Source organism: Acipenser ruthenus, chromosome 22 (genome assembly GCF_902713425.1).
Source record: "Acipenser ruthenus chromosome 22, fAciRut3.2 maternal haplotype, whole genome shotgun sequence".
Classification (NCBI taxonomy): Eukaryota; Metazoa; Chordata; class Actinopteri; order Acipenseriformes; family Acipenseridae; genus Acipenser; species Acipenser ruthenus.
In genome coordinates, this window is record NC_081210.1 from 17224940 (window position 1) to 17241514 (window position 16575).

Below are 16575 nucleotides of genomic sequence, written 5' to 3' on the forward strand. Positions count from 1 at the left end.
CGCAGACAACTGCAAACCTGAGTCCTGACAAACCATGTGTGCGTTAATCCTGGTCCTCTGGGGGGGACCCCTGTGTCTTCTGGTTTTCATTCCAACTGAGCTCTCAATTACTTAGCTAAACCCGTAATTGAACTAATAATTAGCTTGATTAGGCCTTAATTGTCTTCTGCTCTTAGACAGTGTGTGAGATTTCAGCTTAGCTATACAATGTTATAACTTCAAATCTGCAACTTTTTAGAAGCTGAGAACAATTAAAAATGCCTAATTAAGCTACTTGGTTTAATTAAGGGTTTAGTTAAGTAATTGAGAGCTCAGATCAGTTTCCTACTATAAGAAACACTTATTCCCATTGGGCACCACACTTTTCTTTTAGCGCTATGTCAACTAAATATTTGTATTCTTTTGCTGTTGTCCTGCTTTCTTGTGTAAGAATCTGACAAGTGTGGTGTTAAAATTCCTGTAGTGAAATTGGGAAAGGGACACAATCTCCTAGAGTCCTGAACTGGTTAGTGTTGCTGGTTAGTAAAGGGTGTCTGTCGGACTGCTTCAATAACAGAGAAGTCCTGTGTCTGACGGTAAGGAATTGGCATACAAGACTGCTGTTCATAGGATGAGCAAGGATCCCGCCACGCAGTATTGCTGCAGTCTCAGTGTTTCTGTTAACTGGTAAATACACGTCCGATGGTTTCTAGGGCTATAGGTTTTGATTTTAACTACTGGCACCTTGGGCCACCAAGATAGTGTTTTTACTGGCCCAGATACATATATTCATTTTTTCATGACGGTTTTTATTTTCATTATGCTTCTAACTGTGTACAGTAACTGAAGCATCTCTCAAAAGAAAAAAAGTGACTGAGCAATGTGGCTTCAATGTATGTTGCGTTATTTCAATACTGTATTCAAGGTTTGAAAATGTGTGTGTGTACAAATGATACTTGTTTTTTCATAAGCTAAACTGCAATTAAGCTGTTACCATGTGATCACAGCAATGCTACAAGCTTAACTGAATTATAATAATCCTAGTAATAAACACTATCAAATAATAATAAACCTTCTCGGAGCATTGTTGCTAGTGTCGCCTTCTCCCAAGTCGGCACCAATCTTATTGCCGATACCAACGAGTCCGGGAAAGATTGTGATTGTGTTTTTGACCACATAGTATCCCAAATCAAAAAGTTTGACAATTCAATCACGTATCTGGGTATCCATTGGTGCATGTTGTGAATTTTTTGCTGCAGTCACAGCAGACAAACACGTGCTATGTTGCGAACTATTACTGTGAGACTGGATATGATGATATCAAAATGTTGAATTCCCACTGAAAAAGCTGCTGGTTTTAGCTACATGTCTGGGAAACTGACAGCAAACAAGGCAGAACGTTACATTTTTTTCAATGTCCTAATCAAGCAAGGTGAAGTCTTTCTTGGTACGTAGTTCATTTTTTAAAAATGAGCAAATTCCATATGCACTATACTATATAAATATTATCCAAGTTAACCAATGTGACCGGCCCAGTCGGGCCTGTGGTGCTACATACTGCCGGCCAAACTGCGATCTCGGCTAATGTCGAACCGTGGTTTCACAAGCTAGTTGACACGGAGATACTGAAGTCGCCTGTCAGTTTGACTGGCAGAAAAAAGTCTGACAGGCAGAGAGAAACATTGACTGTCAATAACAGGAGCGAAATGTGTGCCTCCAGACTATGTCCTTTAACACTAGAAGCCCCACCCACTTTGGTGGTTTTTGGTTTTAAAATGTAATTTTCTCCAGTCATGTAACACGTATGGGGCTGTGCGTTTGTGTACCTTTCTGTCCGTATTTATTTTCCAGTCTGCAATGTGTTTCGCTGTAATTAGATTAGTCTCTACTCTCTGCCTGAGTGAATGACTGACAGTCTGTTGTTTTCAATCGGCCTTTTGAAAGGCTGGCGTCTGCTTGTCAGCTGCGCTGCTTTGGTCAGTCAATTAGCATCGGGACTAGTGAGTTTTACAACGCAACAAAATATGAAATTGATGTTTGGATCAGATGGCACGTAAGTATTCCGTGAAAGCTGTCTCCTGACGGTGGCCTGTTCAGGTGTTTTACAATGTATTGGACCTAGGAGCCATCAACTCCTAGGTACTTTACAAAGAATGCACGGAGCAGAATTTACCAAGGAGAGAATATATTTTACAGTTAGCACAGGAACTTCGCAAGAAGCATTTGGAACAGAGAGAAACTGCCAAGCGTGTACCCACAGCTGAAGCTGGCAACCCTGTTGAGAGCCGCAAAAGATGCCAATGCCAGGTTGGCAAGTGCAATAAAAATACAACTTTGAACAGCTGTGCCCTGTGCAGAAAGGCGGCGTGGAGAAGCGCATTATCTGTATTGATTGTGAACAGCCTTAGACTCAAGGTAAAGGAATACCATTTTGTTGAAAAAAAAAAAAAAGAAAAATAAATGACTTTTTTATTACTACTTGTGCTGTGCGCTTCTGAAACGTTTTCTTCTAAGTTTATCTACGTTGTTCAGTTGCTTTTGCGCATCTGATAATAAACCGATTGCTGTTGAAAAGAAAAAAATGTATTGCTATCGTTTCGGTTTTATAAATATGTATGTTGTAAACCGATGTCTGTTCAGACGTTTATTTACTTAAATTTTCTTGTTTTGATTTGTAAAATAAATTTTCGTGTGTGTAAAATATATATATATATATATATATATATATATATATATATATATATATATATATATATATATATATATAAAAATATGTGCTTCGGTTTTTCAGACGTTTATGTTACGTACTCAATGAAAAATGAAAAGAAATCATCCGACACTTTCTCCGTTCGTTATACTATTTACAGTGTTTTGAATACAGCCATCAGAAAGACTGATGTGAGGCTTCTAGGTATGAGTATACGCTGGTCCTTCTGGTGTTAAAGGCACAGGCAATCGAATGAGTGATGGATTTGGCAGTTCCTGCCTTAGCGCATGCTTGTTAACAAAGCAAGTCACCGATAGGCTGATTCAATCCATGCCTCCTCCTTTTGTTATTCCTGCAGGGGAGGATTTGTTTATTTCGTTTTCATCCCTGATTCTGGTTGACTGTGCCTCGTGTGTTCATTGAAATGCACACACTCCTATCTTTTCAGTACAAAATGCTTTAATTCACACTGATATTTTACCTGTAGTTTTCAGTTGCCCTAAGAACTATGGTGTAAAATATTTCAATTTAAAATTATAAAGCGAAATATGAATGTTAAATATTTCGACAGCTTTTGAAAACAGTGGGGATGTGCATGACAAATATTTTGACAATCGATAATTCCACAGCTGTTGAGGTCAACTAATCGAATAGTTGCCCACCCCCCTGGCCTCCCATTCAAAATGAGATGTACATTAAATGCGAAATAATGCAATTTGACAATTATAGCAATTGCAATAAATTCTGAACTTTATTTTAAAATACTTAGCTAACACAACAACTTTAACAACTTTGTTAAATAAATTGTTGTAAAAAAATACCTTCCTATTAGGAGACATACATGAGGAGGCTGTGTGGTCCAGTGGTTAAAGAAAAGAGCTTGTAACCAGGAGGTCCCCGGTTCAAATCCCACCTCAACCACTGACTCATTGTGTGACCCTAAGCAAGTCACTTAACCTCCTTGTGCTCCGTCTTTCGGGTGAGATGTTGCAAGTGACTGGGGGTAGTTCACACACCCTAGTCTCTGTAAGTCGCCTTAGATAAAGGCGTCTGCTAAATAAACAAATAATAATAATACGGAAATGCTATAATAACAGCAGCAATAACATAAGTATACCTGTCAACTCTTGCGTATCTCATGTGAGACTCGTATTTTGCAAGCAAGTGTTATTTTTTTCCCGATATTGTAACAACCTTTTCCGTTAATTACAATTTCAAATGAACTATAAAGGTTGTGACAATTGAAAAAAATAAATAAATAACGCTTGCTTATAAAATGTGGGCGTCTCCCATATAATTTGTATTCAATTATTAATTTAATTTTCATTCAATAATAGTTTAGCAATGTGAGCTGCGAGGCAAATGCCTTAACATTAGCGTCCTTGTGGCAATAATGTTTTCCGGTCATAACAGCGAAATACAAAATGCATTAGACTATCTAGCTAGCTAATTTATACAATCCACTTAACTAAACGATTTACTTTTCCCATGTTTTCAAACCACACTCAACATATAGACTACTGGTCTATGTTATATCAAATCGGAAACATACCTGTGTGTTCGAGTTCCAGTGAATAAAAAATAAATAGCCTCTATAGGCAATAGCTTGCTATGTATGTAGCTATCTTAATATTAATAAATAAATGAATGAACAAAAAGACCTGAGTGGCATTAACACACTAGCTTTCCATGGAAGCAAAAAATAAATAAAAAATTGGTATTCAGTGCAGTCCACGCATCTGTAGTAATCGCCTTCTCAGCCTTTGACGAGTTTCTGCGGACAGAAGCTGCTGAACCCTCATGCATTTTTTCGAGTCGAGTGGTAATTGTTTTTCGTGCAGGGACTGTGTATTCAGGTTCCACAAATTTCAACTCCTGAAATCCCTCACCTTCAACAAAACTTATGGGAAGCATGTCCTTTGCCACCATATTAGCAATAAGGGCTGATGTTTTTTCAGCATGTACGTTGTCACACTGATGAGACCTCACCGCAAAGGATGCAATGGCGGTTTGTTGCGGTCCTCTTTCCTTTTCTGTCGTTGCTAGCGTCGCAGAAGGGTGTTTTGCTTTTAGGTGGGTTAACATACCAGTTGTAGATTTGTGGTAGTTTAATTGCACTGCAGATATTTTACACTTAACAGTGTTTTCATTTACTTTCTCAGAGTATTTCCATGCAGAACTTTTCTGTGAGGAAGCCATCGTTAGCCAAGGTACGTTCTGGTTTAGCCAATCACAGACAAGAAATAACAAATCCCACCCTCCAGTCAATCTTCATTACCGCTACAAAGAGAGCCAATCGGCAGTACAGGCTTTAAAATAAAATCAATATATACTTATTTTTTTTTTTTTTTAAACTTTCGAATGTTGGATTCACTTGTCGATAGGTGCCATCGTTATCGAATAGTCGAATGTTCGACTATTCGGTCTCACCCCTAGAAAACAGTGTTCTAAACTATTTTCTGCTTTAGTAAAAAAAAATGTCAACTAAGTGAAAGGAATGATTTCTTTTTTTTTTTTTTTTTTAATATAGGCCTATTCTCCATTACTATGTCTGTGTGTATTGCTTTAAAAAACGACAGGTGTCGCGAGAATGATGATGTTTTGAGTTGTGACTGGTAAAACATTTAGTGACCAGTCACTGTGATGGGCAGCAGTTTTTTCAAGTGGAAACGCTGAGTCTTCTCCCCAAGGCCAGTCACCTCCACTTGATTCAGTACTACAGGAAGTCTGGTCGGTGTCAACAGTTTAAGCTGCTACAATTGTTCAGGAATTGGTGCGGAACTGCCATTGAGCAAGAGTGGCACCAGAGCTTTAAAACATTTTCTTACCTTTTATTGGCATTGGATGCATTCTCAGTTTGTTATGGTCTTTGCTGTTATGAAGGATATACAGATTTTTCACCCTGTTATGAAAGTTAAAAAAAAAAAAAAAAATGGGGGGCACTAATGTTTAGTGTGCTAATAGGCAAGGAAACTGATTGGTTATCAGGCCTTAGACATATAAACAACAGGTGCAAGTAGATATGCACCCTAAACTGACAGATAGCACCAAACTAAACTATTGCAGGCTTTACTGTGACCCGAGTCACTTCCGCCATTCCTGTCAAGCGAACCTTGACCCTGTCTGTCCTTAAATATTGTAAAAGTTTCTTAGTCATACAGATGAAAAGCGGCCTTGGAGAGAGAATTCTACGTGCTGTTTTTAAACTAAAAAAAAAAACCTTCTCTGATCAACCCTCAATTCAATGCTGGCTGTGCTTGTAAAAATGCTCACATTTTGTTTAAATGTTTTCAGTATGTGCCAGTTAGGGTTGTGTGTTCCATCAGAATAGCCTTACTTAAATGCCTGAAAAGCAGTTTAGTTCTGACTTGCTTGTGACCAGTTTTTATAAGCAGTTGGTTCATCTAAGACGCAAGTAAAGGCATGTGGTTAGACGAGCCAAGCTGCACAGTATAAGTGATTGGCTGGGCAGGGATCTTGGCTGAGGTGATTGGTAGTCCTTAGCTCAATCTAATAGGCCTCTAATTTTTCCAATAATTGAGAATCTAAAGACCTCTTTATGCTTGTGTGAGTTTCTACGTGCCAGTGGGGACTTGGTCTTCTTTGTCCTAACAGCTGGCATTATGTTGTCATGTGAATATCTTAGCAGAGCACTTTGTGCCACTGTAGCAAACCCCTCTCTTTACACATTGCATTCATGAGTGGACTACTATGGTCTTGGAAACGATGAGGTTTTCCAAAATAATCATGTTTGGTCACTGCTATATATAGTAATTTAACACCATTTTCACACAGAAATGCAGCTACTGTGCTGTCTCAAACGTTTTAACGTGTGTGTAAAATACCCTTCACACAGAAATTTCGCTATCTATGCCGGTGTAGTACCGTCATAACCCTTTCACACAGCCAGAGATAGAAAAAATAGAAAAAAGCCTGTATACATATTTTGTTGTGGTTTTGCATTTAAGTGGTTTAAAAAACAAACACATTAAAAGGCATTGAGGCACTCCAGAAGGATGACATTGATGAAAGAAAAAAAAGCACCTCAACACGAACATTGGTTTGACCCACGGTCTGCGCTATTATCAGCTGTGTATGCAACAGAAGCCGCTGGTAGATTACAAAAACGATTAATTAAACTTAGGCTAGGTAGTTGTTAGTATATTTTTATTCTCTATTAATTGAATTATATTCATTGAAAAAAGCAAGAGAACCAGATCGTTATTATTTTTAATGTTTTGGTTAATATAATATAGCAGGCTAATGTTCCTATTGAAGTAGGCTACAATATTTTTTTTTTCATTAATGTTGTTTGTTGTGTACTACTAATTTAATCAAACCAAGTAGTGTAAGAAGTTGCTTGTATTGTTCATGACATTTTCTTTAAAGGCACTCAAGCTGAAATCGTAAAGTAATTTAAAATAGGCTACAAACGTGGCAGCCGGACTGTGTCTCTTTAGCATGCGTGCAAGAACTTGCGGACTTAATACAACTGTGTTGAGATTTTAAAAAGAAAGCATTTTATGAGATTAACTAGAGGTACCGACGCTATGACTGCGCGCCCAGAGGTTCCGGGGCTTTGCCCCGGCACAAATTAAGCACTGCATGCACGCCCCTTGCCTACCTACGCTATAGTGACGTGGCATGTTGACTTTGAAACCACACCCACTATAGCACTTCAGTAGCGGTATAGCCTTTCACACAGGCAGTTATGACAGTCTCTGAACCACTTTGAGGTATTTTTTAAATACACAAAAAAAGGATTATTCCCAGGTTTAACGGTTCATTTTGAAACTCCATAGCAGCGCAAACTATATACAGTCAATTTTCTTAAATGAGCACATGTTTGCCAGGGATACAAGCCTGTCGGATTCGCTGGTAGTCAGAATGGGACCAGAAAATCAGACAGTTAACACTACATCAGGAAAAAAATAGCAAGGCAGAGTGTTTGGTGCAATTTCATTGTTAAACTTGAATAATGTTATGAACAATGCGCGTTACAAAAATTTAATTGTTTAATTGATTATCCCGTATAAAGTTCTTTGATTTAATCGTAGCAGCCCTAATTCAGTGATAGTAGACTTTGTGTTCAGCAATGTGTTGTACGTTTCTTTGCCAAGCTCATTTCATACACCTGCATATAGGTGACAGAGAAACAACTTTCATAAATAAACTAGTGTTTTTATTTAGTCTATTTTATATGGGGGGTTTTACAGCTATGGCCAAAAGTTTTACATCACCCTATAGAATTAACTAATTCATAAAGTCGAATGAAACCTGCTGAAATAATGTTACATTAGCATATTGAATTACATATCTTTGTAGTTTTCCATTTACTTAATGAAAAACTTGACATTTCAAATTCTAACATGAAATACTGTTATTGCAGCTTCCGGTAGACGTTTGGCCATATCTGTACATTGGCTTCAAGTACATAGCCTACTGTGTGGTACTGACAACTGCCATTCAATTTTTCTACAATAGTTGTAGCAGAAAGTCAGTTGCTTAGTGCATGCTGCTGATGTGTGTCTGGTTGGGGACGAGCAGTATCGCACCGCAGAAATGCACAGCGGTGCAGCGCTGCGTATGTGTGTTCCGGCCATAACTCCACCAAGGAGCGATAACTAAACATTTTCCCTAAACTATAAACCGGACGACTAAGCCATTAACTGGTGACCAAAACCACTTGTTCACTAAAGTTATACACAGTAGTGCGCACAATACTTTTTTCTAAGGTTCACCCTCTCAGGTCTCTTCACAGGCCTCTTAGGTGTTTCCCATCCTGGCTCTAATTCTAGCCCTGAGGCATTCTGGGTGATGTAGTCCTGTACCCACTCTATCAAGGACTACACCTTTCCTCCCCCTAATCTGCCACACTTCCCTATTTCTTTTCTTAACAGCAGGTGTTTTATTCTTTTTAATTCAGCTGTTTTGAGTTTGGCGTTCTGCATATTAGCGGCCCCCAGTTCAATGTATTTATTACTATTGCAGCACTTTCTGACCTTAAAGATTTGGTTTCAACTTATGTGCACCCAAGAAAGTGCTTTTTGGAAATGAAATGTAAAAAAAATATATAGATCGGCTATATTTTATATGCAGGTTTTTACTGATTCCAACATGCTGAAAAATAAGCTGATATTATTGGTTAGAACTAGTTTATAGTACTGTTTTTATACTGTTCATCTGAAATACATAACTTATTTTATAACTAAGAAAATGCATGTATATATGTGAATTCATTTCTGTGTGAAAAGTCTTGGAAAGGACATATTTGTAGGTGTGCAATCACACTTTTGAATGTGTCTGAGTGTGAAATATTACTTGCCTGCCTTTTCAAATCGCAGAACTGCTTAAGTATTTTTAATGTAGATTCAGTCTAAAAACTTAGGCTGTGTTCACGCTGGGTCCGTTTAGAGGGTTTGGTCCACACTCGGCATGGTTTGGTGTGAACAACAAAGTCTGCTTGGGAAATGAACCGTACCGAGTCCACCCAAAGAGATGGTCTGAACAACTGCTGGACTCATTCCTTTTGCACACAGGAAACCTAACTATACAAAGTAACTTGACTCAAGGTAAACAGTTTGTGCATAGTTTAGTTAATATTCTGAGGAAACAAGTAGAGCTAAAAACAAAGCGTCTCAGAACATGTCATTAGGGTTACCCGGGAAAACTGCGATTGTTGCAGTTTTCAGCCGTGATTTAACACTAGAACCGCCGCGGTTTTACTCATACCTAAAACCGCTGCGGCAGACATTATGACGGTACGTTTTAAACAACATCAATATTAAAATGAAAGGCAACTATCCGATACAACTCCAAAGTTTTATTCAAGCACATCATATCAAACATCTCTGTACAGCCGAAATGCCGTATTTAAATGAACAATTAAACATAAAAGGGTTTATTTTCTAACTTACCACATATAAAGCACTACTTCAAAAAATGAAGAACAGTATTATAAAATAAACATTTAAAAAGAACTAGTGTGTAAACAGGTATATGTACATACAAAACTGTAAAAAACGAAGAGTATTTAATTTAAAAGGGAAAGTAACATGTGTTCGCTCTTGCGTGTGTCACTCGGTGCAGCACAAAATCCAGGTTGAGCTGCTGCAGCCTGCAGCTTTGCAGTTTTCTGATTTGAAATGTTTCTGCTGAAGCGCTGTGGCTAGCTTCAAGATGAAATCTCTCCTACTGATATTTTCCCTGGTGCATTCCTTGCACAAAACAAAGGAATTGATGGCTGCCAGGTCCAGTACAGATAACAGGATTGTGTGTGTGTGTGTGTGTATGTATGTATGTATGTGTATGTATGTGTGTGTGTGTATGTATGTGGAAGATTACACAAATAAGGAAGTTATAAGCCCGCTCACTCATCAACAAAGCCGTAATTGACCGACCTAATACGTGTTTGTATTTTGAATATAACCTACAATATTCTTTATAGATAGAGATAGATATATATATACAGAGAGGTGTAAAGGTTTTAGGCAGGTGTGAAAAAATGCTGTAAAGTAAGAATGCTTTCAAAAATAGACATGTTATAGTTTTATATTTATCAATTAACAAAATGCAAAGTGAGTGAACAGAAGAAGAATCTACATCAAATCAATATTTGGTGTGACCACCCTTTGCCTTCAAAACAGCATCAATTCTTCTAGGTACACTTGCACACAGTTTTTGAAGGAACTCGGCAGGTAGGTTGGCCCAAACATCTTGGAGAACTAACCACAGTTCTTCTGTGGATTTAGGCAGCCTCAGTTGCTTCTCTCTCTTCATGTAATCCCAGACAGACTCGATGATGTTGAGATCAGGGCTCTGTGGGGGCCATACCATCACTTCTAGGACTCCTTGTTCTTCTTTACGCTGAAGATAGTTCTTAATGACTTTCGCTGTATGTTTGGGGTCGTTGTCAAGCTGCAGAATAAATTTGGGGCCAATCAGATGCCTCCCTGATGGTATTGCATGATGGATAAGTATCTGCCTGTATTTCTCAGCATTGAGGAGACCATTAATTCTGACCAAATCCCCAACTCCATTTGCAGAAATGCAGCCCCAAACTTGCAAGGAACCTCCACCATGCTTCACTGTTGCCTGCAGATGCTCATTCGTGTACCGCTCTCCAGCCCTTCGGCGAATAAACTGCCTTCTGCTACAGCCAAATATTTCACATTTTCACTCATCAGTCCAGAGCACCTGCTGCCATTTTTCTGCACCCCAGTTCCTGTGTTTTCGTGCATAGTTGAGTCGCTTGGCCTTGTTTCCACGTCGGAGGTATGGCTTTTTGGCCACAAGTCTTCCATGAAGGCCACTTCTGACCAGACTTCTCCGGACAGTAGATGGGTGTACCAGGGTCCCACTGTTTTCTGCCAATTCTGAGCTGATGGCACTGCTGGACATCTTCCGATTGCGAAGGGAAGTAAGTATGATGTGTCTTTCATCTGCTGCAGTAAGTTTCCTTGGCCGACCACTGCGTCTACGGTCCTCAACGTTGCCCGCTTCTTTGTGCTTCTTCAAAAGAGCTTGGACAGCACACCTGGAAACCCCATGTCTGCCTTGAAATTTCTGCCTGGGAGAGACCTTGCTGATGCAGTATAACTACCTTGTGTCTTGTTGCTGTGCTCAGTCTTGCCATGGTGTATGACTTTTGACAGTAAACTGTCTTCAGCAACCTCACCTTGTTAGCTGAGTTTGGCTGTTCCTCACCCAGTTTTATTCCTCCTACACAGCTGTTTCTGTTTCTGTTAATGATTGTGTTTCAACCTACATATTGAATTGATGATCATTAGCACCTGTTTGGTATAATTGTTTAATCATACACCTGACTATATGCCTACAAAATCCCTGACTTTGCGCAAGTGTACCTAGAAGAATTGATGCTGTTTTGAAGGCAAAGGGTGGTCACACCAAATATGGATTTGATTTAGATTTTTCTTCTGTTCACTCACTTTGCATTTAGTTAATTGAGAAATATAATCTATTAACATGTCTATTTTTGAAAGCATTCTTACTTTACAGCATTTTTTCACACCTGCCTAAAACTTTTGCACAGTACTGTATATATATATATATATATATATATATATATATATATATATATATATATATATATATATAGATATATATAGATATATATATAGATATATATATATAGATATATAGATATAGATATAGATATAGATATAGATATAGATATAGATATATATATATAGATATATATAGATATATATATAGATATATATAGATATATAGATATATATATAGATATAGATATAGATATAGATATAGATATAGATATAGATATAGATATGAGATATAGAGAGAGAGAGCGATAGAGATATAGATAGATATAGTTTGCTGGGTGTTCAGGCTTATCTACATCAGATTTTTTACTAGAATCAGTGTGAAGTTGTTCTTCTGTCATCCCTTCAACATCTTCTGAATTTTGGGTCCTTTGGGTCAGTAGGCATTCTTGGTTATGCAAATGCTCTCCAGTATTGCGTGTGCTTTGAAGCCATGGTATACGGTAATTGAAACCATAGGTACTGCAATACTGCACTGCATATTTGCTAGGGGCTTCAGTAAAATGTGTTTTGATTCGTGTGTCATCCCTGAACTATCTCCTATTCACCTTTCACTACAGTTAATATGTTAAGTTCTTTGTGGTTTTATCAACATCTTGGGTGATTTATTTGTATGATTTCAAACAAGCTTTGTATATGTGATTGCCTAATCTCCTGACAAAACAAACTGAAATTTAACAAAAATAAATATCTAACTGCGTTTTGTTTGATTGTCTGAAGTCTGATAATGGCTTTTATGCTTATCTGAAAAAAATAAATAACACACTTGTCCCTGCGTTGTATGCAATTACGCCATCGATCTAATTTGATTAAAATTATAATGGATTGTCTGCACCAGTAACAGAGGTGGGCTTGTGCTACAATATAGTTACAGAAGTGTTATATTTCAGTTCCACTGTATATGGGATTTACCTTTTGCTTTTGTATTTTAACACTTAAGGCGTTGATTTGATGCTGGGTTTCTTGGACCAACAGGATCTATCTGGACTTTGGATAGATACTGTTGGAATTTCATAAATGTCTGTCCTGTTTTTGTTTTAGGTTGAATCTTTCATTTTGGACCAGGAAGATCTGGACAATCCCATGCTGAAAACAGCATCAGAGTTGCTCTTATCAAGTGCTGCAGATGGGGCAGATTTACGAACAGTAGACCCAGAAACACAAGCAAGACTGGAAGCCCTACTTGAGGCTGCAGGTATGTGCTGCTTGTGTGCATCAGGTCTTCAAATTTAATGATCAAAGGTCTTGGCATAACCAGTTCACTTGCAGACCCCTTGGGGAATTCCAGTTTCGATGGCTGTATGAGAAGCTTGACTGTTGTGAGTGACTGTGACAGCAAATTTATATTGGTGGTTCCTAGAGGACATAGTTTAATAAAATATCCCAGTCCGCTTGTTTTTTTGCCATCATATTCGCCCTCTGTATATTTTCTCCAATGAAAATGCTGCCAGACCGACTTAGCGCCGTTTGCCATCTATTGGGGAATATAATGCATGTAATCTCTCATTATCTGCATGTCATAGAATACAGTAGCAAGTATAGATGCCTATATAAGAGTATGCATGTGACAAACAAAAGCCAGATATTCTTAAAAGCAAGTAGTTTCTGAATCAAAGGAATACTGCACTTCCTGTAATCCATGTTGCTCCCATCCTCACTGTATACAGACACAAACCAACAAGGTCTGTAGGCAGACCATCAGGATATCAAAACGCAGGTTGGAAGGAGGACACTGACATACTGTCCCACACTAAAGGTGTCAGTAAACCGTGCTGCCAGATGTTTCACAGGTGGCATTAAACTCCAGAGCTTGGAGTCTTGTGCAAACACTGCGTCCTGCTTTTCAAGAAATCGCTCTGAACCGGGGTTTACATCCCCAATAGGGTACCAAGCAGGCCTTGTTGACAATTTGAAGCAAATGGAAAACCCACTTACAGTACCATGCCGTACCTGCGTACGTCAAGTTTCCCATTCTATTCTATAATTGGTTTCTCAGTCTAGCGTTTCAGGTTTCATTCTCTAAGGCAGTGCTAGTACTGTGGAATGTGCATGTAGCGATTCCAATCTACCTGTGGGCATTTAGAAGACAGAGATATATTACGGGAGCCATTCAACTTCATTCAAGTATTATGTTTTTAATTTATTTGTTTTATTATTAGTTTTACTTGTTTAGTTGTAGTTTTATATAGTTTTTAGCAAGCTAAACATGATTTCGATGCCAGCGACACTGTGATGCTGACTTATCACTCAGCGGTGATGATGAGGATGTGGAGCCAAGAACAGCAGGGGACTGGGTGTTTATTACTGATCCCTATGATGATGCCAGTCCTCCATCATTTGATTTTGCACCTGTTTACACAGATGTGCACTCTGCCGTGGAACTTGAGTTTTACGTTCTCCAATGGAGTGCTTTTTGGTTTTTGTTCCCAAAAAGCTAATCCCTTACCTTTGTGACTGTACAAACAAAAGAGCATGCAGCTACTTTACAGGTAAGCCAGCTGCAAAAGGGAAGCTGTTTAGTTTGAAATGGCAGTGCTGTGACGAAATCCTTGCAAAACACAGTACTGGGTACAAGGCAATAAAGCAGGCGTCTGCGGCAGCCAGATCCATCACAGTGCATGCGCAAAGTAGCTGTGTACATGCATTTGTGACTATCACTCCAACACAAGGGAAGCAGAGACCGCAAAAAAGGTGCAGGGTCTGCTACGAAAATGAAAACAAAAGAAAGGACACAAGAAAATGTGCAGTGGTTGCGAAGGGTTCTGTTGTATTGAACATTTCAATAAATGGCACAGAGCAAGTCGATAATGGCTCACGTTTTGATGATTTTTATTTGATAATTACTGTTTACTGATTATTGTTATTGGCATTATTAGCAGCATTTGTTTTCATTGTTCAAACAAAAAATAAAATAAACATGTATCTCTATTGAACATGGGTATGTAGTACACAGGAGCATAAAGGGTTAATGAGAAACACAGTTTAGGTCGTTTTATTTGTTTTATTCATCATATTTTAACATTTTATAGCAATTACGGGTTTGAAAACATCATTATTATTGTTTTCAAAATCTGGTACCTGGGAAGGGGTTTCATTTTTACATCTGGAGTTGAAGTGGTTAAGCACCCAAACAAAACACAACTAGAAAAAACTAGGGATGTGTCCGAAGGTTCATTCGCTAGCCAGGGATTCGAAGATTGTTTTAAAACTTCGAAGGTTCATCAGACACCATTCACGTACTGTGTGTGTTGTTTTTTTTTCTTCCTGTTAACAGAAACTGTGACAGTGTGTGAGTACTGTAAATCACACATTGGGGGTATTGCAGCTGTATTGCTTTAGTAAAATATGTGCTGAGTACCTAGTGTACAAGACCGTGTAAGAGAAGTGCTATGGTAGAATATGTTTGAAACATACAAAATATATGCTAACACTAATAATGTTATCAGCTCGTGTTATCCAGAGGCAGAACTTTAATTTCTTCATTCACCATCTCGACAGCAAAATGTTGTATACTGTAAGGCGCAAGCTGTATTGAAAGAAATGTCTCAACCACTCTGCATGTTTGGGGATTTTTTTGTTAAATGCCCAGACAACCAAAAAAAAAAAAAGGTTGAATGCAAACTGTGCAAGCGACTCTTATTATGGAGGTATAACCAATCTCTTGGGTAACTTGACAAGCGTAAGTTCATATTAGTAGTAGTAGTAGTAGTAGTAGTAGTAGTAAAATGTGACTGCTGCAGTTGGTGCTGCAATTACGTGTAAATAAACAACGTGTATTTATTTATTTATTTAAATTATAAAAACATGATTACTATTCTATATAACATATTTTTAAACTACATGTGAAATGTTTTATTCCATTTATATGGATTACCTGTAAAATAATAGGATTTTCAATCAAATATAAACAAGTAGCTATGGTGACGTCACCAGTAAATTATGCAAATGAGTACCCTTGATGGTTCGAACCTTCCTTTGGTAATGTGTTCCGAACTTTCGAAGGTCAAAATGTACCCTTTGTTGCAGCCCTAGAAAAAACAACTATCCTTAAATGGGATATCTTTGGCAAATCCATATTTTTAAAACCTTCTTTTTTCCCCTTCAACAGAACTAATTGAACTTTAGTAAGTCGATTTATAATCCGTAACATTTGTGGATTATAAAGAAATTCCTAAATATATTTCTAAAGTATAGCGATAAAGATACAGCTGTACCGTTGGTCTTAATTTTTGAGCACCATTTGTAAGCGCATCTTTTGGCAAACTGAGTTAATTAATAACAATAATAATTTAATAACAACTGTTTCGTTGCGTGTGACATCAGTAGCACAGCTTGGCACTGCAGTGGAAAAACCACCCAAGCTCGCCTTAACCACATCTTGAGAGCTTGGTATGTCCCTGGTGTGGCTTGGTTGTACAGTGGAAAAGAGGCATTAGTTTGTCCCCATCCTGAAAATACGTGTCTCCCCATTTACCTTGTATATATTAGGTCTGCTCTGATTTAACAGATTAATCTGACCGATTAATCATTTTTTTTAATTGTGCAGAATTATTATTTTTTGTATATAAAATAAAATCAACCAATAGAACTGCATTTTCTGTGCGGCAGTCCAATCATAAGTGAGCGGAGGCAGGACAAACAGTTGAAGGTCTTAGGTTTAACCAATGGGATACAGGTGTCCAATCATAAGTCAACAGAGGCGGGACATAAAAATGCTAGGGTAAAGGTCTCCACACAGCAGATGCGATGCGATTTTTTTAAATTGGTGGAGATACTTTCGCAGCGACATGACCATACACACCAGAA

At 38.1% G+C, this 16575-nt stretch overlaps 1 protein-coding gene across 8 annotated transcripts in view; it reads left to right on the plus strand.

Annotated features, from left to right (window-relative positions):
* Positions 1–16575, plus strand: part of LOC117973789 (ankyrin repeat and KH domain-containing protein 1-like) — a 79018-nt gene that overhangs the window by 9955 nt on the left and 52488 nt on the right. For all 8 annotated transcript variants that reach the window (XM_058996035.1, XM_058996036.1, XM_058996033.1 and 5 more), the window contains exon 2: positions 12811–12964. In XM_058996035.1, coding sequence (XP_058852018.1) covers positions 12811–12964 — 154 coding nt within the window. The remainder of the gene's footprint in view (positions 1–12810; positions 12965–16575) is intronic.